A 26,254-nucleotide genomic window follows, 5' to 3' on the forward strand; every position below is an offset into this window, starting at 1 on the left:
ATATATATATATATATATATATATATATATATATATATATATATAATACAGATACACATATTTAAGTATGTGTACACACACACACACACACACACACACACACACACACACACACACACATATCTTTGGGGTCAAAGGCTATATTTCCAGAGTATTCTTGACTCACTGTTTTTACTAGAGGGTAAAGTTACACTAAAAATAAAAAAAGTAAAAATCTTTTTTTTAACCTACCCCAGGAGCTGTTTGTAGTCAAAGAAGTAGCACACACCGGAAAACTGCTTTTTACTGGACCCTCTCTACGTACCAGCCCACTGCAGATCTCTACTTTCTTTAGTCTTAAGATAGGACAAAAATAGCTGCTTTAACAATTACTGGATAATCTAGGAATTAATGGGATTATTCCAAAGTGCTTAATAACTCACAAAACAGGTAAAAAAAAAAAAAAAAATGCTTGCCATTTGTGGAGAATCCTCTCCAGTCTAAGCGTAGAACTATAGACTTTCCAATATTATGTTATGCTTTTAAGTCTCAAACTCAGTAGTTATGGTTCCATTCAACATATTTAAGAGTTTTTAGTGAAAATAGGTTAGATGATTTTACTAAGATCAAAGAGCTAGAATGGGTCCAACTTGGTATTCAACCCAGTGGAGCTTCCAAGGCAGACTTCGGTTTCTTTCTGCTTCCAGATAACACAACAGTATTATTTCACATAATACTGTGTGACCAGGGGCAGGAAGGAATTATCGAGTAGTCTGCTGTGACAAAGAAAATACCTTGATAAAGTCTGTGCTTGTATTTCAGAAACCCTAGGCTTCATACATTATTTTTATAGTTGTTAATAAACCAAGTATAAGATTAAAAATGTTTCAGATGCCAGGCCATGACATGCCACCCCACCAAAGCTTCTAATTTTACTCCCATTCCATTCATTCTCTCAGGCGTCTAAACAAATCACAAATGACATGAAACAGAAAATATGCATGTCATTTGCTTTAGGGATAAACTGGGGAAACAACAGAACACTTTTTGTAAAAATACAGAAAAATGTTTGTCATAGTAGCTAGTTTTCCTCTTTAGGCATTAAGACGTATTTCTGTCTAATCTTAACAAAACCGTATTTTTACTCTTTACAAAAACCATTCTCCCAGTATAAACATGAATATTTCTTATCATGCTAATCTCTAAATGGCATCACTAAAAAGGTAGTTATTTCTAACCTCTTGAACATCCTGCCCAAATGATTTTAATCTCTGGAATGCAGCACTGCTTCGATTGCAATGTGATTTGGTAGTCAATATTCCTCTTTTCCAATAAAAAAGGTTTCATGAGCAGAAACCAGGTTCTTTGTGGCTTCATCGATCGAGAGAACGTTTCTGAGCAGCTTCCGAACAAACATTTCTTAGTAAGTTGATAACAGATCTGGGGTCGTCACTCCTCATAATGGCACTGCCAGACACAATCATGTTAGCTCCTGCCTGCAAGAAGTACACAGCTGTGCGTTAGGAAGGAAGGAAACCAAAACAGAGTCCTGGACTAGTGTTTCCACCTTGCCTCTGACTGACAGCATTTTTCTAGAAGCTGATGGCAGCACTCTAATTCACTGAGTTAAAAAGGAAAATGCTTATAAATGAGGCCACACTATTATCTGTAAATGAGTCTGCCAAGTCACTGGACTGTGGGGTTAACTACCCATAAACTGTACACAGTACCTCTGCAAATATTTAGATAAAGCTTTAAACTCTTGGGTCCTTAATCCATTCAGGCCTTTCCTAAGCATATAGGTGGTCCCAGATACTAAGGAAACAACTGTAGCTGCTTATATCTAAAAAGCCTAAAAGGAGATGATGTGAAAACAAGATGCTATCCATAAAACACTGGGATCATTAGTGCCTTGTCATTTTGTGTCAGAAATAATGCAAAAATGTGTCAATATGCTTCCTTAGGTTCCAGCATGGCTTAGAGGGCCTTAGAAAATAGTCTCCAGGTAACATTTTTAAAGGTGGAGGCAAAAAAGGGGATGGGGTGTTACATATATCCTAAAAAGTTCAAGTGAAACAACTCCAGATTTGGCTCTGGGCCTGGCATCTGAGCTGAGGGAAACCCAATCTGTTGTGTGACCCATTGTTGGAAGCTTAAAAACCTCAAGCTTAGGAAACTTTCACCAATGAGAACCCAGTAACCTAATAGTAGACTATGACATCTCCAACAGCATTCTTTTCAGGAATTAGATTTTATGGAGTACTGATCAACATGTCTCTAAATTTGAACAGGAATAGCATCCCAGAAAAGTTCAAATCAAAGCAACTTAAAAGGATCTAAAAGATGATGTACTCAGTGATCATCTATACAGCAGCTTTCAAAATACTGATCACTGCCAAGTCTTTTAGTTTTATTTTTTTTTAAGTTAGGGTCTTCCTATATAGTCCAAGCTGGCCTGGACCTTAAAGCTTACATTCTTCCTCTTCCTCATGTCTCTGCTTTCTCAATAACTGCCAAAGCCTTTGGTCATTTGTATGAGGCAGAAAAGTATGGCCATTATAGAAGAATCGGAAGGAAGTGTGAACCATGTGACTTATGGGCACCTGCAGTCTACAGAAAAGGTGCCACTTTATGACACCTAGGTAGCTCTCTAGACAAAACAGAATTAGCTTGGGTAGGCCTTGGTCCTCAAAAGAAAAAATATAGTCACTTGTTCAGAATTATAAACAGGTAGCTAATACTTTTAAATTATAAAACAGCATGATTAGGCCAGTTACATTTCTCCATTTTTGTCTTGTTAAGAAGTTATCTTTTAAGAGAACTTAACAATTTTGCTAAGGGCTAATATTCACTGTACTCTTCTGGAGACCAGGATTTACTATGTAACAATTTGTATAGTTAGTAACTAGCTTGTTCTCTACTTTCCTAATCCTACAATTGAACGAAAACCATTTTGCCAAGAAAAAATTGACTTGAACAATCCTTTGGTGATAGGACTGTCCCGCAGGTGTCATCTACAGGAACTGTCCTAGTCACAGCTCAGGAGCAGTCTCACCTCCGCACACTTCTGAACAGTGTCAGGACCTACTCCACCGTCGACCTCTATATCCAGAGTTGGGAACTGGGTCCTCAGCCAGTGAACCTAGACATGCACAAAGAAACAGTGACTCCTACAGTGGACACGCAGGGACAAGCAACCAAGCACACAAAACACCATGGCTGACACTAGCAATACAACACTAAGCCTGTCACACAGATGTACACACACAAATGTTGTGACTATATATATATATATATATAGTCACAACATTTTTGGGGGTCACTTTTAATTAGACTGGCGCATTCTGTGTTTATAGGAGCTATTTAGCAAATGACATTCAATTTGAGATAGCTTTGCCAAAGACTAATGAAAACTCTCATGTGACCCAAGGTCACAAAAAATAAGCTTAAAATTTTTGCAATATGATTAAGATGAGTTTATATTTTAGAACCTATCATGCTGTATTACAGTGTGTGAAGGCATCTCTGTCCCCTCATCTCCAAAACAGGACATGTCTCAATGACATATCTGTCTACTGAATACACACCTATAGTAAAAACCTTACCCCAGAATAGAATACTTCTTTTACCTTGGGCATCATATCTTCCATGAATTTCTGCCCTCCAAACCCAGGTTCTACAGTCATTACCAAGGCCATATCTATTTGATTAGCCCATGGGGCCAAATATTCAACTGTAGTTCCCGGTTTGATGGCAAGGCCAACCTGTAACAGACAAATGCTAAATCATATTACTTCTTTATCGTATCATTGTAGCCTAGTTAAAAAAACAAAACAAAACAAAAAAATAATCAACGTACAAAACAGAACATGTAAATTATCCAGAGTATAACATCAGCTTTTTTGTTTTGTTTTTGGTTAATTTGGCTTTATTTTTGCTACCTTATTTTTTGTTTTTTAATTGATATTTGATTTGTTTTTAATTGATAATTCATATTTAATTAATATTTGATCATGCCCTCAACTCCTCCCAGATCTTTCCTATCCATTAAGCTTTATATTCTCTCCCTCTCTTTCTTAAAAACAATATACAAGCAAACATACACGAAACCAAAAATCAAACAAAAAAAAAGTGACAAAAAAGCCAAAACAAAACAAACCCACAAAGAGCAAACAAACAAACAAACAAAAAACCATAGAGTTCATTTTGCATTAGAACACTGCTCCTGGGTCTGCATTAGAGGTATGGTTGATAGACCCAGCAAAACTCCACTGTAGAAAATTATTTTTTCCTCACCTGTGGGTATCAATTGCAAATAGCTTTTTTTAGGGGTTGGGCCCTGTGTGTCCACTTCCCCCTCTCTGTGACAACTTCAGGCCATTCAGGATCGTAGTATTCTTTTTTTTAAAGGTAACATGGCCAGTAAATGTGAATGATTCCAAAGGCAGAGACCTTCAGAAACATAGTGAAATGTACCTTCCAAACATTTTATACTTTAACTCTGGCCTCCCAGGTACCCACCTCCAGTCCCTTCCCTATCATTTTTCTCCTACTACTCTTTCAAGCTTTGACAAGCTTTGAACTAGTATAAAATAAGTCTCTGATCATCGACTTACCTTCATCCCATTCTCCCGGATGTCTTTAATCAAAGCCCCTGGGTTCTCAGTTGCCTCAAGATGAAAGGTATATTGATTGGCACCTGCCACAGCCATTGGTTTTACCCACTGTTCTGGCCTAGACACCATCATGTGCATGTCTAGGAAGAAGAGACACCTCCTGTACATTACTGAGAGGAACATACCAGCTGAGAGCATGAAGTCAGCCTATGTGTTTGATTTCATTATTGTCCCTATGTCTACAAATTTCCTGGCCTTACAGAGTGATCAGTCATACGCTGGTATAGACAGCCTTCATCCTAAAGATACAGTTTGGTTATATTCACTTAGTAAAACTTTTACATAAAAAGCACATGCTGCTATATACAAAAAGCAATGAGGTCAGAAAACAGGTGTCGGTCTAGGAGATGACACGTTAAAAAGTTTAAAGAAGTCACACTACCCACACAGCCTTGCTCTCTCTCCTACGCTCCTTCTGGTGACCTCTACTGAACTGTTACAGCACCATGAACTGATGCTCTCGGTGCCAGGAATTGAGCTGTTTCTCTCCTGCCTTACGAAATCCTTCTTAGTGAGACAATAAACACAGCAAGATAGAGTTCACACTAGGTTGAGCAGCTAAAGCCAGCAAAACTGGGATTGGACTGCACTGGGAGGACATGATGTCAGAGAGACAGGCATCTAGGGAGGTCAGCAGAGCTCTGGGCTGCTGGGGTTTATTGCTAATGAGACAGGGAAAATGAAGGCTCAGTGAAGTGACAGGGTGCAACCAAGGGGGCTACTGTGACAGGAACTCAAGTGAAAGCCACGTTCGAGGCACAGCCATCTAAAAGGTGAAAGGAAAATGTAGATTGTGCTAAATATCTGGCCCGAGGAAGCAGAGCTGCAGTTCCCTGAGTGACATATAAGAGAGAAGGCAGGCTAGCAAGGGAGGCTGGCACAAATACAGTGCTGAGCACAAATACAGTGAGTACAACACAGGCATGGTCTTCCTAAAACTGAATGTGTCTCATGAGGAAAGTGCTGCTTTAAAGAGGGGAGACCACAGACTAACCCTGTAACGAATTCTGTGTGGGACAGCATGGAGAGATTTTTTTGTTAGAGGAAGTACATTTCTGGCCTTGCTAAGCTATATTTTAAAAAGAATTTCTAACACTTCAGAACTTAATTAAGATTATAAAATTCAAAAGCTTTGGAAAAGAGTTAGACAATAACACCAGTAGTACACAATTCTGAACTAACAAAAACATGTTTCTAGGTACAAACTTCACATAAGATCAGCAGTCCTTCAACAGAGCTCTCTGGTTGACGCCGGCTAGATGGACAGATGTAATGTGTATTAGATATTCGAATTAAGACTTGTCAAAGTGCTAATTAATACACGAAATACTAAGAGATTACATCAGACCTCCTTTTGCAGTTTACTTTGTATAGCTTCATTTTGGATGTGTCAACTGTACTTTAAAAATATTAAACAGAAGCCCAGCGTGGGGGTGCATGCCTGTAATCTCAGCACTTGGGGAGGCAAAGGCAGGAGGATCTCTGTGAGTTTGAGGGCAACCTGGTCTACAAAGTGAGTTCAGGACAACCAAGGCTACACAGAAAAACCCTATCTCAATAAACCAAAACAACAATAACAAAATATTAAACAGAGAGGCTGGAAAGATAGCTCAGGAGTTAAGAACACAGTCTGCTCTTCATAAGACCTGTTTCAATTCCCAGCACTTACATGGCAGCTAACAACTGTCTGTAACCCCAATCTCATGGGACCCAAGAACCCTCTTATAGCCTCCCCTGGCCACAGGCATACAAGTGGTTCATAGACATACCTGCAGGCAAAATACCCATACACATAAAATAAAGTTATTAAAAAAATCAAACACAAAGTTGGAGAAACACACACTTGGTAAGTTCTACATTGTGTGCCCCACACCGCATGGAGTCATTCCTGACTGGTGTACACACACTATACAGCACTGCCAGTTAACCACTTGGCAGCTGGCTGACGTGATCACACCCAATGTACAGGCATCACAGTGTTTATGATCAAGTAACCCTATTTCCAGAAAATTATTTTTGTTTGTGTGTGTGTGTTTAAGTACAGGTGTGTGCATGCCATGGCATGAATGTGGAGGTCAGAGGATAACTGCTGGGAGTCGGGATGGAAAAAGGGATACAATTAGGCTGTCCCTACATAAAAAACACTTTTATCCTCTGCATTATCTTGTTGACCCCTAGTTTTTGCTTGCTATCAGCAACACAGCACAAGCATCATAATAGTGACAAATGGAACAAGTCAGAGATGCTTCCTTTAAGTATCACATTATTGCAAGGATTACAGTAAGAAAGTGTGACAGGGACTGCATTCCCATAATTACAGTACACTGTCCTGTTCTATTTTATCACGAGTTGTTGCTTACTAATTACTGTGTTTAATTATAAGTTAGGCTTTAACACAGATGTGTAAGAAAATCATAATGACACTATATCCTGCAGTAGCAAATATTCATCTAAGATATTCCTTATTGAAAAATAAGTACATTGTCTTGTTAGTATGCTAATATGCATTCATCTTTAATAAATTATAAAATCATTTGTATGCCAAAAAGTTGTTCTAAAATCAATTATTTCATGATTTATTACCAGTAAATGTACAGTTTATATGCTTATATATCTTTATACCCAAGGCTGTGTAAAAATTTCTCAGGAAAAAAAAAAGTCAAGGATAAAGAAAGTTTAAGAAACCTTGCTCTCTAACAGAACCAAAACATCTGAGCACAGGGGTCTTTCCTGAGACTCCTACTCCAACCAAGTACTATGCATGGAGATAACCTAAAACCCCTGCACAGATGTAGCCCATGGCAGTTCAGAGTCCAAGTGGGTTCCATAGTAATGGGAACAGGGACTGCCTCTGACATGAACTGATTGGCTTGCTCTTTGATCACCTCCCCCTGAGGGGGGAGCAGCCTTATCAGGCCACAGAGGAAGACAATGCAGCCAGCCACTCCTGATGGGATCTGATAAACTAAGATCAGAAGGAAGGAGAGGAGGACCTACTCTATCAGTGGACTTGGGGAGGGGCATGCGTGAAGAAGGGGGAAGGAAGGTGTGATTGGGGGGAGGAGGGAGAGGTTTATGGGGGGATACAAAGTGAATAAAGTATAATTAATAAAAGTTAAAAAAAAAAAAAAAAAGAAACCTTGCTCTCTACCAGGCATGGTTGTGCACATGGGACTATAGGAGTTTGGAGGTAGAGTCAGGAGGACTAAGAGTTCAAAGCCAGCCTGAGCTACATGAGATCTTGCCTCCCCTGTGGCCCCTTCCAAATACTGTTTTATGTGTATTGTACATTGTATGGGAGGCATCTGCTGAAAACAAGTGATAAATCACAAGTGGGAGTTAACAGTTCATATAACAGAGATGATTTTTTTTCCCAACTGTAGGCTGACTAAGTACTCTGCACAACTGACCTAGGAAAGGCTCACGTATGGCGTTTCGGAGGTTACCCATGTGCACTTTTGACTTATGTTTCACCCTACAATGTATTTATCGGAACACAGTCCTATGATAAAGTAAGGAGTATGTGTAGTTGGAGCTGAGCACAGAAGACAGCAGCTTTCTACAGTTTCTCTTTGCAAGCTCTTTGGCAAAGAAATCAAGGAAACTTGCAAGTGACAAACTGCGTCACCAAAGATATGTGCTGCAAACACATAGCTTACATACACACAGCAGAGAAGCATGGTTCCTTCCAGGAGGGATCCAACGCCCTGCACCACTGACCTGGTTACGACGCCAAAAAACTAATTTACCACTGATGTGCAAAATAACGTCCTAGTGTTATGGAAATGGCTTTGACCTCATAAATGATCTAAGAGGATTTCCCCAGTTCCCAACAGTATAGACCACTGCCTTAGATAATAAAGGCTTCTACTTGTTAGTTTATTTCGTACATGTCCGGTCTGCTAGCAGAACTGTAATAAAAGCATCTACAGAGGCTCAGGCTGGAGGATTCCAAGTTCATGGGGGGCCTGGGATACAAATAAGTTCTAAGCCAGTGAGGCCCTGTTTCAAAACTAAAAGTAGGACTAGAGGGACGGCATGGTGGATAAAAGTGCTAGCCATACAAGGTTGACGACCTGACTTTGATCTCTGGAAAAGCAGACCTAGTGGTGTAATCCCATTTATAGTCCCAGCATTCCTATGCTAAGATGGAAGGAAGAGAGAGAATTTTCTATCCAGGAAGCTCTCAGGCCAGCCAGGTGGAGTCTGCAGTAAGACAGATTCTGCCTCGGTAAGGTGGAAGGAGGGAAATGATTCCCAAAAGCTATCCCAACCTTCCGTCTACACTGTGTCACTGAGGTACATGCATGCCTGTACACACACACACACACACACACACACACACACACACACACACACACACCACACACCCAAATACATATAAAATTTTTAAAGAAATATAAAAAATTTCAAAGATTGTTTTTTTCTTTAAAATAGTAAAAAGTTGTGGTTGGAACTGGCATGTGCAAGGCCCCAGTCCAGATCTCCAGTTCCACCAACAAAAACCCCAGAACCTTAAAGGTTGTACATAAAACTTATGAACTACTTGTTTATTTATCTTTAAAGATTTTACTTTCAATTATGTATGTATCTGTGTGGGGGTATGTGCACATAAGTACAGGTGCTCGCAGAGGCCAGAAGAGGGAGTTACAGGTGGTTGTGAGCCATCTGACTTGGGTACTGGAAATCAAACCCTGGTCCTTTGTACTCTTAACTGAAGAACCATCTTTAGCCCTGGTCTACTTCTTAAAATGCAGTCATGTATCCATTTTATCTAACAACTAAACCAAAATGCATAGCTTATTAAAAAACAAACAAACAAACAAATGGCTCAAACCCCTAGTATCAACGGAATGTATTCACCTTTATATTGGACAAATTTCCTAAAATATTAATTAGCAAATTTATATACATATACATAATACTGAAAAGTGAAACTATGAGTCAGAATAAAAAGGAAAAACAGGAGAACTACATGAGCAGTGGGATGTGTGGCTACTGTCTGTAGGAACAGATAACTTATTTCCCCACTTCTCATAAGGTACGAAATTTAATTTTAAAAGTCATGGCACACATTACGGGCAGATTAAAGAAGAAGCACTAGGAAAACTCCTTTCCAAAATAATCTTTAACACAATCAAGACCAAATTCAACTACATAAAATTTAAAAAGACAAACATGTTCATAGACAAGAAATAATAATGCACATTTTCTTTGGTTCTCTCAAAATGGATGATTTCATTCAGCCTGCATGAGTTGAGGGATGGCTATAAACAAGACCAACACAAGGCTTCCTTTATATGAGATCTTTGGTTTTATTTACTGTTTGTAACTCAACTATGTGATTTTTGGGTGTGAATTTTGTATTCGACAATAGCATGTTGCATGTCTAAAGGTTGGACACTCAGAACAGTCTGCATTAGGAGTGATGTCCTGTGGCTGTGCTGCTGTTGACACTCAAAAGACACATGCAGCTACTGAGGACTTGTAATGTGCCTATTGTAAATGAGAAACTACATTTCTGTTTTAAGAAGCTAAATATGGGTTTTAGAGCTGTACTAAACAGTACAGCTACAGTCCTCCATAAAATTGTTCTACTGGCAAAAAAATTGTTTTACTTAATTATACAAGTTACATAAAACATTATGAATTTGGATCTGTATCAGTTCAAATAACTTCTAGGTTGGAGTGATCTAAAAAGAAAAACAATAACAACAAAAAACAAACAACAACAACAAAACCTTCATCTTTACTACCCTATGACACTGAAATGAAGCATATCCTCAGAAAGCGCACATCTGAAAGAAAGAAATTGGCTGTTGGAGCACTTACTTGAATCATAAATCCAACTACTAGTTACTCAAATGTAATATGTCTGTTTAGCCTAAGATGTGGCAGAGAGAGGACACAGCAGGTAAGAGGATGATGGGCTGCTTCTCCACAGGAACCCAGCTCAGTTCCTTGCACCCACATGGTGGCTCACAGCCTTCCGTAACTCCAGTTTCAGCAGATCCAGTGCCATCTTCTGGCCTCAGAGGACGCTGTACACACATACATCCCAACAAATAACTTAGAGTAAAGGAAAAATTACAAGGTGAGTTCTGTCTCTTCCCTCACAGATCTTACAATCTGACAGTCTGCAACTAATGTATGCTCTAAAAACAGACTGAAAAGTGGATCAAAGTTAATCTGGACTCAGTGCTTAGAAAGGCCTCTCTGAGCAGATGATAAGTGACCAGATAGCTGCGGCTGAGACCCTCAGCAAGGAATTTTTCTAGGCAGAATCTGGTTCAAGGGCCTAGGGAAGGGAAGGTGTTGGATTGCTATGATCAAGCAAATGAAGCCACAGCACAAGAGAAGAGTGCAAGATGAACTTGATCAACCAAATCCATTTTTCTTTAAGCAATATAATCAGTTTTAAATTGTATAACAACACACTTACCAAAGAAAGGGTCCTGGCCTAGCTGCTTCCGGAGGCTTTCGACCACAGGGTGACCAAAAGTGATGTTGGGAACAAAATGCCTACAAGAAAAAGGAAAATCTTACTCCAAAAACATTTTCAATTTAACTTCTGCATTGCTCAGTATGAATTCAGACAAAAGAACAGGGGATATTTGATTTGCATTTTTCCTCAAATAATCCTTAACATCTTTTTTTAATATTAAACAAAATTTAAAAAAATAAACAGGTAAGATCAAGTTTATAATTAAGGTATGCTGTAACATATCTTCTTGACAAGTCTGTAAATCATAACCCATGGCAACCAAAAATGGAAAGATGACAAAAGACAGTTCCGTACTTGCTCAAGTGATACTAGTTAATAAAGGATTCTAACACAGGTGTCCCTAATCTTAGCCTCTAGTCCACTTCAATAACAGACCATTAAATTACAGCTTATTTAAACAATAACCATTAAAAAAATAACCTGATGCCTCTCAGAGCTAGTCATAGTATACCGAGAGCTTAGTTCATACCAGGTATTGTATGACTAGTTAACGAGCTTTGATTTAGATTCCCTTTGAAGAACATACTAACACCTTTTAATAATAAAGGCTGGTTAATAATCTGTGGAGCAGAATTCAAATTAGGTCAGTCTGATACCAACCCCAAAGCAACCTTTAACCTCCTTGGTTCATCTTCCTGTCATATCGCTTGCTCATTTCAGAATTTAGAAAAATCCCTTCCCACATGTAGGTCCTAGGCTAGGTGCAACATGTACTGTGTTTGCTAAAGAAACAAGCCAAGAGTTTACACTCCCATCTAATCCCAGCTCGCAGGCGAGAAACGAACGAGAGGGTCAACAAGTCATCATAACTCTCCATCTACAGCTGCAGGATAGTTTTAAGTAGGAAGCTAACCCACCAAAGGACTATTGTGATAATTCCCAGCTCTTCCTGTGATAATTCTCATCAATGGTCTCTGAGTTTAAGTGGTGAATGTTACTGTAGACTCTAGAACATAGAAAGCACGAGCTGAGCAGTCCTAATCGGAAATCCTATAAAACTGGGGAAAATCAATCCGATGCCACAAAAAACAAATTTTATTTAATATATGACAGGCTGTAGGTACACTAACAAGATGGTTTAAATTTTTGTGGTAGTGTACTTCCCCAAGACCTGGGAGGTTCAGAGAAGAAGGTCAAGAGTTCAAGGTCACCCTCAGCTACTCAGAGATCCTACCTCAAAAAAAGAAAGAAAAAAAAAAGACTATAGAAAATTACAGGAACTGTACATAAAGTTTCAAAAGACCTAAATGAACTTAGGCCTGGGTCCTAATCCCAAAGTAACTTATAGGTATACAAAAATATTCTGAGATCCAAGTAAAACCCCAAAACTGAGACAATTCTGTTCATAAATATGAGAGAAATTCAACCTGCACCCCTTTCCTATTCTCACTTTACTATCAGCCAATAAAACTCTTTATGAATAGAACCATGGGATGGAAGAAGATGAAATCCCAGAACATGTGCATGGAAAGACACTCACACTCACCTGCAACATTAGCAAGAAATCAACTATAGTGCTATGTTCCTGAAATCTAGGCTTTGAGAAAAGCTAAGCAATAATGCCCATGGGAATGTGAAGAAAGAAAATAGCAAAAGTAGGATTAAAATAAAAGCAAGGCTTCTGTGGAATTCTGAAACATTAGAAGATCACAGGACTTATGGAACGTTGAGATGTGTAGGATCAGAAACAGCTGAAAAGGAAGCAAAGGTAGAAATAAGCAAGTTTAGGTCAAGGGGGAAAGGGTGTTGACCAAACCAAGAGTAGATGCCATCAGATTAAGGGTGTCCAATGCTACATGCAGGTGTTTGGAGTTTATTGCACTATAAATGTCTAGTGGGATAATAGGGCAAGAAGCAATAATAAAATACAAAAAACAAAACATGAAGATGGATTAGGCAGTAAGCTCCAAGAAGGAAGTCAGGTATTAATGCCAAGAATCCATAAAAATGACAAAGTAGGTAAAGCTAAGAGGGTCTGTCAATTAACAATTAAATGCAACAGGAGGTGAAAGAGTCAATCATGGTTAGGGTGTTTGTTTGTGACACAGGGTTTCTCCAAGTAGCTTTAGCTGTCCTGGAACTCCAACTGTAAACCAGGCTGGCCTTGAATTCAGAGATCCACCTGATCCTAATGCCTCTGCCTTACCGGGGCAGGTGAGAGGTGTGAGCCACCACCGCCCATCAATTAAGGCTTTTTAAGTTTAGATGACAGACAAGAGAACTCTTAAAGAGCTTAGAGTCTAGGTACAAGTTGCAAACACTTCCCATACATTTAACTCTAAATGTGGTAGCCCATGAGGCAGTAGCTCCTGTGCTTTACAGGCAAGGGAATATAGCCCAGTGTCATACAATCAGAAAGCGTTGGTGATAGGAGTGAACACAGGCAGTAACTACAAAGTCCACTCTTTATCATGGAATTCACCTGCCAGTACCGTGACAACTACAACAACAGACCTAGGGAGAGAGTGCAGAAACTCACACTCTGAATACGCCCTAGCAGGACACAATGCGTGGACCAGTGTGGCGAAGTGCTCTAATCAACCGATCCTTGGAGGTTCCATTTTTAAGTACTGAGAAGATTTTTCCACTGCCTGTCTTGAAAAATCACCAGTGGGGCTTGATGCCTCCAGAAATAGGGTTGGCTAAGCAGGCAGCAACCCCAATGACTACCCTACTTTACAGAAAAGTCTTTAGTTACACATACTGTTCTTTTAATTCATTGTGTAGCCTTGAAAATTTGTTTGTTCAAATTTAGGCTTCATTTATTATGAAAAAAAAAATAGTTATAAAAGATGGAATGAGAAGCTGAGAATGAAATAAATACAAATCTACTTGACTCTCAAGTTATGTGGATAATATGTGCTCCTGGTGATGAACTTAGTGAATCAGGTTTACTAATTTCACTGAGAGCACAAAATGCACTAATATTCTCACAAGAAACTAAAGGTTTGTGGTTAAGCGAAAACCAAAAAACAGCAAAAATCCAGACATGAAATCAGATGTCTTGGAATTGTCTTACAATATGAATTACCAAGGCATTAACAGCCTCTTCATGAAGGCTACTGAGGTTCCAAAAACCTAAGAACATGAATTTTTAACAAAGGCCTCAGATTTCTTGCCAGACTAGAAAATTCTAAATTCATTCATTCTAAAGAAAAGGAATTCAACAGAAAAGCCAGCTTCATCATTATTTTATTCTCACATTTCCCTCCTCAAGTTCAATTCTTTGGAGTAAAGCCTGAAAGAAATAAAATTCATCAAAGGTGTCTCCTTTCAGAAATCTGGGGACTTGCTGGGACTAAGCTATAGCTACTGTTTGGGAACGCAAGTTTCCTCTCTCATCACATTCCATCACCAGTCCTATGCTTTAGTTATAACTGGAATGCAGTCTACTGCAAACCAACAAACGGATTAAGGTCAGTACAAAATGTACCAAGACTAGAACCAGCAGTCTTCCTGTGAATCAGGAATCACACAGTCGCTGGCTGGTAGCAGCTGGCAGACAACATTAAGAAGCAAAACTGAGCAGATGAGACAGGCTGGAGGGGGTAAGGCACAGGACACAATAAGTAACTGGCGAAAGGCACTTGCCTCACTCAGCTCCAGCTCACCATGGTCTTACCAGAATCCAGAACCTAGTGGCCAAGTCTTTGATAGACCCCACCATGCCCTAGCCCCAAGTCAGAAATTCAGTACTCATGTGAAAACTCCCCAAGGTAAAATCCTGACGATTCATTTACAAATAGTCATTTGGGACCAACATATCATGGCCCCCATCTTGTCACGGTGTGTTTTGTGCTTTTCTCAAAATGTTTTTTCTAGAAAATAAACCAGTTTTTGAATTTTTTTTTTTTTTTTTTAGATATCTACCCATAATTGTGTCTGGCCCCCTAGTGTTTTCCAACCCAGTTTCTGACTTTCTGGATAAATTCGGTTTTAAGCAGGAAAAACCAAATGGGGCAGGGGTGGGGGTGTTAAGCAGAGAAGGGAAGGAAATATTTTGAGGCTGACCACCTTTGTAAAGGGACCCCAGAGTTCACTTTCGTACCACTGCCCCGGAGGCACTGCAGCACATGGCTAAGGAGGCCACATTGGCTCCATCAGGTTTGCTCTGCTCTCTCAGGGTGGTGGGAGGGAGGCTGTACTTCCCTAAAATGATTTCCTCTTTCAAAAACGAATAGAAACAGCTTTTACAAAAAAAAAAAAGTAAAGATTAAAAGGCTTGAAGAATTTAGGTTTTCCAAGCCAATGCTTCCCAGTAAAAACAGAACAATTAAAAAAAAAAAAATTAAAGTTTGCCTTATTTACTAAACTGAAGTCTGTGAGGGGCAAATGTGACTCTAAAAGATGCTTCCTGCTATTGGTAAGCAATGGTAAGATGGCTGCAGAGCTTTATTTCAAGATACCAAGGTGAAAAAGAAAGACAGACCCTGCTCTCAGGACAGAAGATGTCTTAATAATTCTGTGGAAGTCCAGGACCGACAAAAAGCATAGTTGGATGTTACACTGCTTCTAACCTTGGTTCCACCTGGATTTTTTTTTTTTTTGGGGGGGGGGGGGGGGCGGAAGCTACCAGACATGGCACTATACCTTATTCTTCACTGATAATAAACACATTAACAACAAAAAGTACCTGAACAGCCCCACAGGGCGCTGGCCCTACACAAGGAACTAGATAACTAAAGAATGCTGAGAGGAGACACAGTCTTATCCAATACCAAAAGGCCTCCTCAAAAAATATACACACAAGTAACATACAGACTGGGAAGATCATATTTCTATTTTTATGGATATATACGTGTGTGCTTTTATATATGTATGCAATAACAATGTAAAAAAAGGCCATGGATTTCAAAGAGAACAAGGAGGTAAATGGTGTATGAGAGGGTCCCAGGGAAAGGGAAGGGGAAATGATTTCATCATAATCTCAAAAATAAAATGTATTTTTAACAAAATACCACAAAAGTGATTCTAAACACTGCTATCATCAATATTACTATAAGCAAACTGAAAGGAATGTTTTCCATCCGTTCATTCTGTATCAAACAGACTCACACTTACGCTTGAAGCCCGTTCAGGCTGAGACCCCCTAAGTTCCCTCAGGCACCAAAAACCAACCACCATTTCCGTGGTACACACTCTGTAGTCAAGGGCTTTCAAGTAAGTGTCAAGAAAAACAAGAGATTTAACCAGAGAGCAAAAGGAGACAAAATTGCTACATAGAAGCCAAAGGGATTAAAAGGAAAAGGTGTAGCTGAGTGTGGTGGCAGGTGCCCGTAACTCCAGCATTTGGGGAAGATGAGGCAAGATTATGAGTTTGAGGCCAGTTTGATTTACGTAGACCTTTTCTCAAAAACAAAATGAACAGCAATACCCAGTTTCAGCCCCAACAAGAAAAGAAACTAATGGAGCTCTTGCAAAAAATACATATTTGCCAATGTGACTTAGGGCAAACAGATTTTTCATACTTGAAATAAATTTATTTTTCTACCTCAACCCAAGGCTGTATTTATAATTTTATGCGAACTTCAGGTGGGAAAAGCTAGTCAAAGCCAAGAAGATTCAAGTTCCAAGACTGTCACAATCTTCCGTAATCTTGAGCAAGTCTTACGGCCTCCTTTGGGTCTAGGTTTGTTTACTCACTTTATAACCAACTTAGGAAACTTGTACCCTGATTCTGAGCATTATAAGCTATAACTACAGTGCTTAAAGATTACTTACAAAAAACTGACCTCCCTGAAGAGCAGGGTGCCTGAAGAGAAAATAGACAGGAAAATCAGAATTCGAATGGTTATTCGATACAACAACTGCAGAGAATCTGTTACATGTCAGGCTCTGGACTTGCTCGTTTCATTTCTTTTTCCCCCCCGAAGACACGGAAGCGTTCTATTATCAATACTACTTCCATTTCCCTAACACTGAAACCGAACCTCAATGAAGGCTGAAGTGGCTTGTACGTCAGCAAGCGGTCGCGCTTAGGAATCACATCCAGGGGTCAAGCTCATCACCGTGGACCAGTCGGTCTCCCAGCTTGGTCAAGAACTAGTTATCTGAGTTTGAGTCATGCCTGTCCCGTCGGGGCCTCAGTTTCTCTACGAGTTCACGAAAGAAATGTCCTGAACCCTGAAGATGGCTCCGGGGTCTTACCACCACAGGTTAGTTACGGGGTGCGGGGAAGGACTGGGGACTGGGCCCCGAAGGCAGCCAGGGCCAGCTCGGTGCCCTGGGCAGCGCGCTTGCCGAGGCCGCCCGTCGGTCACACAGGGGCGCCGTGCACCCAACAGGCGCTCGCTGAGGTGCAGCGACGCGAACCGCGCGGCCAGCCCGCCCCGAGCCCCGCGGAGTTACCCGTCCATTACATCCAGGTGCAGGTAGTCGGCCCCCGAGTCCAGCATGCGCAGGCACTCGGCCCCCAGGTTGGCCAGGTCGCTGTTGAGGATGGATGGGCCGATCTTGCAGCCCGACGCCATGGTGCCGGTTCCCTAGAGCGAGTGAGCCCACGAGAGCCCGGGGCCAGCCAAGACTTCGTCCCGATTGGGCGCGCCGCTCTGGCTCCGCCCCCTCCCATCCCGCACTGTCTTCCGGACTCTGCCGGAAGCAGCTGCCCTGCGCCGAGGAAGTCCCGCCTCCCTGTGGGGGCGGGGCTATCAGATGGCTGGCTAGGGGCAGAGCCAGGCGCAGAGCAGAGCTCCGACCTCCTGTCATGGATTGCCAGGGCCTTCTGTCCTCTCAGTATAATGCCTTCTTTTTTATTTCGGCAGGAAAAATAGTTTATTGAATCTAATGCAAGAATGCAATGGGATGATCATGGGCTACTACCTACAATGTAGGAAATTATTTAATTTTTTTTTTTTACTATTTCATACGTGTATATCATATATTGTGATCAAATCCAGCCCCATTACCCTCTCTTTCTCCTCTGCCACTCATCCTGACCCCTTCCTTCTCCCCAGTTAATTCCTCTCCTACTTAAATATCTAAGTGTGTCTGTAGGTCTTGTGCAGGGAACCACAGCTGCTTGCGCACTCAATTGCAACAGCCCTGCCTTATCCGGTGGACAGTATTTCATAGCACCTACCCACCCTCTAGCTCTTAGTCTTTTGAGACTGTTGAGTAGTTGGTGTAGTAATTTCTTAGGCTTCTTTACTCTTTCCTGTCTTTACTTTACCTTCCTCTGCAGTAGACAGACTTGATAGAGTTGTTTATTATTTGGCTGTAATTCTTGAAATGGGTAAGGGTCCTAATGCCAAATGTATGTAGAGTCTAGGTCAGGAAGAAATGGGAATCTATGGGAAGAAAAACATGGACTGAACAAGAGCAATTCCTAAAGAACAAGGATAGGGTACCTCATAATTTTATTAACAACATAGCTGTTGGTAATTTGGATGCTATGGTTTCTATAGCCACAGTCAGAGGACAATAAAGTCTTTAATGTTCTGACTTGGGAATATACCAGCATTCCAGCAGGTCATAAAGTGAAATTGGCTCCCTGTCTTCCATATCTACATTCTGCTTTATTTTGAAAGGCAGGGGATGAGAAGTACCAGTAGGTGGATATCAGATGTGGAGGTAGAGGGACTGAAGGAGTTTACTGATTGGTGACTTTAGACAAGGTATAGAGTGGTGATGTGAAGAACAAGAGATAAATAAAGGAAGGCAACTCCAGGCCTTCAAAAGTCATCGTGAATGAGCTCGCTCATTCCCAATGGAGAGAAATGAAATTAGAGCACATTAAATGATTTTACATTTATTTTAATATATGTGCATATTCAAACACAGAAGTCATAAGCTTTCATAAATATCTTTCATAAACATCTCAATATTTATTCATATGCATTTTTCCATGCTCTTTGGTCATTCAGTATTCATAACAGACTTTATAGTCATTTGAGGGAAGTTGGCTGTATAGTCAATCCTTTGTTTTTACCTACAAAATGGCTAATAAAGGACTTTAATCCCATGGTCACAGTGACTATTAAAAAATATCATGGAGGTACGTAGATTTATGATCCTAAAATAAAATAAGTAAATTTATCATAAACTTTTCCAAATACATTCTGCCCTCAACTTGTTTTTATTCTCCTGAGTGTCAAATCAAAGTTTGCTACTGAAATGCTGCAGTTGAGACCCACAAAAGAAAGTGAGGAAGTGGGACAGTTTACTCACTGCTGAGACACAAGGCCATGGATTGGTAGTGTGAGGTCACAGAGTAAAAGTTGGACTCCATGTGACAGCAGCAAATTCTGGAGAGTTCTCTGGTAAAATATCCTGTATAACTCAAAGAAGGTATTTAGTTCATGTTTGGGGCTATAATTCTATTCCTTTATGACCCTTTCTTTCCTATAGATCTCTGTACATACACTATTATTTCCTTGGGAACTCTAGGAGGTGGGCAGCAATGTGGAGAAAGTTCTTCACTGACTGAAAAAACAAATGCTAAAAGAGAGATGCCATCCTGTCTTAAGTTACTTTTAGAGGCTTGAAGCAGGAAGCCAGCCGTTGCCTCCAGCACTGCCATGTGCCCAGTTGTGCCTTTTGACACTAGTCTTAGTGGTTTGTTCCAAGGCACTCAGTACTAACTTTCCTTGTCAGAAGAATCAAGAAATTTAATAGAATTATAGAAAGCTGTGAATGCTGAAAATGAAAGTAAAATATTTGTTCTAGAAATTTCTGCATCCAGGATTTAAACTGCGTTAGTCTGAATAGTACAAATCTGTACCCACTATCATGGATGATATGTTTTTATTCCAAGGTCTCTCTATAAAGTTACTTTCCAAAGGAGCAATCTTCATTGCATGTAATTTTTAATAACTGTAAAGTGGGTGCCTGTTTTATCCTTTCTTTGAATGAGATAAATATTATTAAGCATTACAGATTAAGAAATGTTCTATTTTTAGTAATATTAATATTTATATTGATCAAAAGTGACAATTCTTACTCACATTTTGAATATTACAAAAGATTGTCAATTAATTCAAATTTTTTGCTTATCTTCCCTAACTGTTTTCTTTAAGTTATTCTTTCAAACTCCAGGTAACAGTATTCCTGAGAATACATCTTGTGACAGTTTTATGCACATACATATAGATACTTTAGTCACCACACATAAACATTCAACACATTACATTCAACACGTTTAAGGACACCTTAAATGGAATAGATGCACACATCTGCCAAGTCTCAGAAGTTCCAACAATACGCAATTCTCAGAGTGGACATGTCTCTCTCTCTCTTCTTTTTTTCCTTTCAAGATAAAAACGCTACTTAGCTTATTGAAAAAGTTTCTAACAGATTTCCATACACGACAGTGAAGGAGTCAGGTTAAAAGGCAGACAGACCAGTAAAATCATTTCTCCAACAGCCCAACACATTTAAAATATATAAAGGTATTTAGGGTTATTATTGAATATTTAACAGTTCTTTGACCTCGATACTTCTTAAATATCTGACATGATTACAGAGATTTTGAATCAAGAATCCAGGAACAAAGCACAGACATATAGATGCACATAGATACTTGTAATTACCAAACATAAGGCCTCTAATGCTAATTGAGCAGCATAGTTTTTAACAGGCAAAATATCTTAGCTCAGAACCAGAAAACCACTGACAGGTCTACTTCTGTACTTAGAAATGGATATTCTGCGTTAAGTATAAGTGACATGAAGATGTTTTAACACATAAAAGAGGTTTACTTATCTCCTTCATGTCCCATACTCTTCTCAGTCAAAAGGCCAAGAGGTGGTACAGCCTTGATTTTCTGACATGGGGGATTTACAGATTAACTTTCATTCTCTTGGTGAAGGAGGCGATAGCCCCAAAATGTATTTGATTTTGTAAGTCACAATATAAGCTGTGCTTATTTAATAAACAATTCTAACATAAAAATCATTTTTCTTTATGATTTGTTTGGGTTTATAGGTCTTTTTCTATACATGTACATTTCATAGCTAACATAGTCAACATTTGAGCATATAGAATATATTTTAAACTCGTATCAACATAGTCAAAATCTCTGTTTAACATCTACTTGAAGACTAACACACACACACACACACACACACACATACATACACACCAATGTAGATATGTGTATGAGATTTCTCAATGCTCAGTACATTTTTCTAATGTAAACTGCTAAACTTTCAGAAACCATTGATGAACTGCATGATGTGGAGCCCTTCAATAATCTACTAAGTACTGACCTTACAAGTCTTTCAAATTGTTTTTTTTTTTTTTTGAAGTAACTGCACTTCAAGTTAAAGCCCTATTTGTCATATATACAAGCTGTCTGAGTCTATAAAGAAGTTGATTACTCTGACTTTTCCCCATTGACTGGAATCTCCTAAGAATCATAGAATATTTTTGACTACTGAGAAAAAGTTATTTTCTGATCTAGTGCTAACAACTTAACTTTAATGTATGAAAAGATGCCCTCAGGGGCAGGCACAAGGACTGTGAGGGAAAGTAACCCCCTTTCCCAATAGATCCTAATCTTGACATTGATGTAGTCAGGGCTAGAAGTAGGAATGCCATCTCTTTCAAGCAATGCTATTTACATTTAGCTTTTTATAATTATAGAGCTCTCTATGCTATTAATTCAGAATCATGTCTGAGAATTTCTAGAATATTCTCTGTCTAATACGATAGATATGAAATGGAATGATATGTGACATTAGAATTTTGATTTATAACATGTAATGAAAAGGACAGTTAAAAAATAAATTTTGAAAACTCCATAGCTCTAAAAATAGTATTTTGCTTTTTTTTTTTAAATAACTGGCTATATTATTGGCCAAAACAAAAAATGGCTGTAGGGTTTGTTATTTAGTTTCTCTAATTATTTTTCTTATCAATTGTTTTTTTAATGTAAATTGATATGCATATAGCCACCTAATGTAAAATTTTGAAACTACAAAAATAAACATTTTCATGAGATGTATAATGCATCTTAAAAGACTGCATTCCCTTTTAGAACATATCGTTAATATTACGAGGGCAGTAATATTATATATTCTCAAGCTGTCTGTAATAGTAGTATGTATTCCTAGCTGCTCAAAGCGTGCTATCTACAATGTGCAGTGAGATGGCTCTTTCCCCTATTCTTCTCTGTTTTCATGGTCTTCACACAACTAAAGACTTTTAGCTATTGATTTTTAGGATGTTTATGAAACATTAGGAGTTTGGGCAGCGAAATCCTCTCAGACTTACTGCCACCGAAGGGCTATGAAGTGCTGTTTTAGAGTTAATCACTTAGCTCGAAAGCATTCTACTGTCGGCAAGCGGAGCTCCTGCAGTACAGAACTAAACACGGAACTCATCCAGGGCTGCATCGGTCTCCCCCAGCTCTGGAGGAGTGAAAGTGAACTGGCTGGACAGCAGGGGGTTCTCCATGCCATTTTCCTCACTGATATGAAGGACAGTGTCTCCATGCTGTAGGAGGCTGGATGTCTCGAGGCCAGTGAAGTCATCAGGGTCGGACAGCTGAGTAGAGGGGGGGCTGTGTGCTGCGGCACCTTGTACCTCCGTATCCTCCTTCTTTTCTCCTTCTTCAGCATGAAGGAGCTCACTCTGTGATCAAAAGGATCATAACATCATATACAAGTAGGACGGGTCCCAGAAAAGAACATTTAAAAAATGTTGTATAGCTCTAACTGGACAAGAGATCAAAGGTGAATTCCAGCCTATGCTACAGGTAGGGTCTATAAGGGTCCCTCCAGCTTTCAAAGCCTTGGTTTTCTGTCCTTTGACATGAGCATTGACTTTCTGTGGGGAGGGAAGGGATCATGCTTATCCTATGGACTATAAAAACGAACTGATGTAAATGGTGTGTTATAGTTCCTTTTCACTACAAAAGCCTGTGCAAATATGTCTGCTAACATTACCAGATAGTTTTCTTTATATATCCCATCAGAATATGACGCCTATAGAAATTTATTTATATGAGCAAAAGAAAATATTAAAACAACGAGGAAAAAATTTCAAGTCCATCTGATCTTTAGGACACAGAAAACTATGTAAAGGCTTCATCAATGCTAGTAACTTCATTTGCTATAATTGAAAAACATTGCAACTATGTATCAAATTTCTGTTGTCCATGATTAATACAGCTGAAAAGTAATTTTTATGTTTTCCATTAAGAGTTCTTTTGGTCCTTAATAATTATAGGTACATTGTTAGCCAAACACTTTATATAGATTTTCTTTTTCGCAATGGCAGGAAGAGTATCTGTTTGGACAATAACATCTTACAGAACCAGACTTAATTATCTGGAAGAAACGTGAGCATCTAAGTGCTTCTCGTGGAGAAGAGTGCAGGGAGCAGGCCTTGCCTGTCTTCGCAGTACCCTCACCTGCTTGGGAGACAGGCTATGGAGATCCGCAACGACAATGGCGGGAGAGGATGTGAGCACTGGCTTGTCTGTTCCTTCTGGCTTCCCAGATAGGCCTGGGCTGCAGCCTTGTGTTTGGCCTGTGACAGGAAGCATGTCTGTGGGGGCAGCTGTTGGCTCTGGCTGAGCCTCGATGAATGTCACAGATCGCTTCTGGTCAGCTGCAAGTAAGAGATGAACCAATGAGAAGGAGACAAATTGACTGCTGATGCTTATTACTTTGGCATTAACCAGTGAGTCATAAAAACAATGGTCTTATGTGACCATTTTATGTATTTTGACTTCACCTTCTTACATAGAATAGGACTACAGAGAGAAAACCATCTCTACATAAGTGGTGTAAGATTTGCAAAGGTGAACGTATTATAATAAACCTCCTAGCGATGGATCCCAGAACTGAAAAGCCCCAAGAGTTATTTACTGTGCTTCTGCCTTTAGTAAGACACACAATATCCAACGTCCTGGACTGAGTAAAGATAATACAACCTTTTACATTCAAGTTTCAGAATATTAACAATTTACCTTGGGTTATTCCATTTACCTAGGTTCACTGGGAGTGGAGAAAGTTTGTGGAAGATGAAAAAGAAAAAGAAGGAGGAGGAAGAGAAGAAGAAAGTAGTGAGGTTTCCTGGGAAACATGTCTTAAGAATTCCCTAAAGGTGAGGTTATTCACATCAGCTCAGTTTCTGCAGGCTACTTGCCATCAGAACAGTGGTACAATCAGAAGGGACACAAGAGGCCTCCCTCACCAGATGGCTTTGTCTTCGGTTGAATGCTCCTGCGAGTGGTAGACAGTCGAGCGCCATGACGGTTTCTGAGTTCAGCTTGAGTCTTCTGCCTTGACAGGAGAGGGCGTCTTAGCTGAAGAAAACAGATAAAACAAAACTGGCAAGAAAGTACAACTGTCTAGGAACAGATATTGTGCTCAGGTAACCCTGACTTGACTGGTCCACTTGTTCCTTCTTGTAGCCATGGAGCATTCATGGACTTGAGATGCCAAATTTGAGATTTTTTAATTGAAAGGAAACAAAAATATAATGCTTAATACCTGACTTTTGCTTATCTAAAAGCTATGGTTGAACATATCTCAGCTGACAGAGAGTAAGAAACCTAAGCCTCTAGCAAAGCATCAGAGGTGAGAAGCACCCAGATATGACAAGAAGAGCTTCACTCAGATTTTTAATATATGAGCCAGGGTGGTAGTATATACCTGGAATCCCTGAATTCTCAGGAAACTGAGGCAGGAGGATTGAATGTGACACCAGCTTGGAGTATATAGTGAAAGCCTGTCCAGAAATTGAGAAATGAGAGGAGAGGGGTGTGAGGGGAAGATGGACGATGGGAGCAGAAGGAGCAGGGGTTGACAAAGGGAGGAACCTCACACTAGAAAATCTGTATTCTACTACCACTCCCAGGCTGGCCTCCAATTCTGTGTGACCAGGCTGGCCTTGAACTCTAGACCCTTCTCCCTCAGCCTCCTGTGTTCTGGGAATGTGGATATGTACCACAGCACCCAGCTAAAAATACGACCTTCCATTTCAGTAGTAAATCTCTAATCTCGGAGTGAGGAAGGACCTTTCTTTATCTCTCTGTAAAAGCAGGCATTCAGTGAACTGTGTAAGAGCCTGTGCAAGCCCTGCCAGTGAGTTTTCCTGGGAAAGAAACTTGCCAAGCAGAGAACAAGAAGACCTATAGGCCTGACCTACCTTATCAAATAATCAGCTTTGCACAATAAGAGATTCGTATTTGAAACAGAAGCCTCATTTGCTCAGCTTGCCCAAGCACTCACCATGTTCCAAGGTTGCTGTGAGCTGCTTATTTCAGGCTAGAGGGCCAAGTGTAATCTTAATAAACAATGACAAGCAAGTAGAGCGTCCACCTTAAAGAATGACTCTCTTAGCATTTCAGGGTCTTCTTACCTGCCTCAGGCCCCTCTTCCTCCCCAGTGGCTGCTGCAAGAGGACATTCTGCTGGCCAGGCTCACTCTGTACACTTGCCACCCTGCCAAGCATCAACAACATTAGTCTTCCCTGGAGACAGCGCAGAGGACCATTCTTTGATGGGTGTTAGCCAAAACCACTTATATGGAACAGTCACTTCAAAGATACCATTATCTTTGAAGGATGGTTGGGAAAGGGTCCCTGGGATAGGAGTTTTCAAAGGCTTGGAAAGGAGGACAAGGCCTTGTAGCCCCAAGCTGTCAAAATTGAGATTCTGTTTTCAATCACTGATGCTGTGTCTACCATTCAGCAGGACGATGGTTTGATCACACCCCTGGTTTATAAGCCATCAAAAAGCTTATCATGTTCTAATCTCAATTTTTTCCCAAGGGGAATGGAAACGCTGGTGACAAATACACACAAACAACTCTGTCACATAGATGGGAACACCTGTTTTAAAACTTCCAATTTAAATGAAAAATAAGATGGACAGATATTGAACACATCAGACACATTGCATTTGGGTGAAGGGACACATTCAACACATGTTTGCAGCCTGAAGTCTCTGTGACAGCTGGGCAAATCAGCAGATATAGAGGTAGGGAATTTAAATAAGTTTGAAGTTATTTTAGATTTAAAAGGCTGGCAAAGTATACTGTCAGGACAACTCAATTAGCTGCACTTGAACAAACTGTGCAGTTGAAAAAAAGGAGTAGTCTGCTCCCCCCAAATTTGCTGTGTATGTGTGTCTCTTATAAGCAAA

General features: G+C 39.9%; 2 protein-coding genes across 6 annotated transcripts; both read right to left on the reverse strand.

Moving 5' to 3' along the window:
* Positions 1-56: 56 nt before the first annotated feature.
* Positions 57-17,752, reverse strand: Rpe (ribulose-5-phosphate-3-epimerase). 5 transcript variants are annotated; one of them, XM_055615800.1, is made up of 7 exons: positions 17,520-17,751; positions 16,882-16,912; positions 11,098-11,177; positions 4,596-4,735; positions 3,609-3,743; positions 3,035-3,121; positions 57-1,475 (listed from the first exon to the last, which is right to left on the reverse strand). In XM_055615800.1, the coding sequence occupies exons 4-7, from the start codon at positions 4,731-4,733 to the stop codon at positions 1,353-1,355; spliced, it is 483 nt and encodes a 160-aa protein (XP_055471775.1). In that variant the 5' UTR covers positions 4,734-4,735; positions 11,098-11,177; positions 16,882-16,912; positions 17,520-17,751; the 3' UTR covers positions 57-1,352. The 5 variants fall into 5 exon arrangements, with proteins under 5 accessions (XP_055471775.1, XP_055471776.1, XP_055471772.1 ...); XM_055615801.1 differs by having other exon boundaries at positions 16,878-16,912; positions 17,520-17,700; XM_055615797.1 differs by lacking the exon at positions 16,882-16,912.
* A 2,303-nt stretch (positions 17,753-20,055) lies between these two features.
* On the reverse strand, positions 20,056-25,552 carry LOC129683176 (protein unc-80 homolog; the record flags this gene model as incomplete). The annotated part of the gene is given in 4 exon segments (XM_055615796.1): positions 20,056-22,731; positions 23,513-23,712; positions 24,301-24,412; positions 25,471-25,552. Coding segments are annotated over 4 exon segments (661 nt in total), but the record flags the coding sequence as incomplete, so codon positions are not given.
* Between the last annotated feature and the right edge of the window lie 702 nt (positions 25,553-26,254).

This window comes from Psammomys obesus, unplaced genomic scaffold (assembly GCF_907164565.1).
Source record: "Psammomys obesus unplaced genomic scaffold, mPsaObe1.curated_primary_1811, whole genome shotgun sequence".
Taxonomy (NCBI): Eukaryota; Metazoa; Chordata; class Mammalia; order Rodentia; family Muridae; genus Psammomys; species Psammomys obesus.

Coding starts and splice junctions, on each gene's coding strand:
- Rpe (XM_055615797.1), bottom strand. CDS start 17,728: ATGGGAGGGGGCGGAGCCAGAGCGGCGCGCCCAATCGGGACGAAGTCT. Junction 4,736..11,097: donor AGGCCAGGACCCTTTCTTTG/GTAAGTGTGTTG, acceptor TCTTCTTCCTAG/ACATGCACATGATGGTGTCT. Junction 1,476..3,034: donor CTGTTCAGAAGTGTGCGGAG/GTGAGACTGCTC, acceptor TACTTCTTGCAG/GCAGGAGCTAACATGATTGT.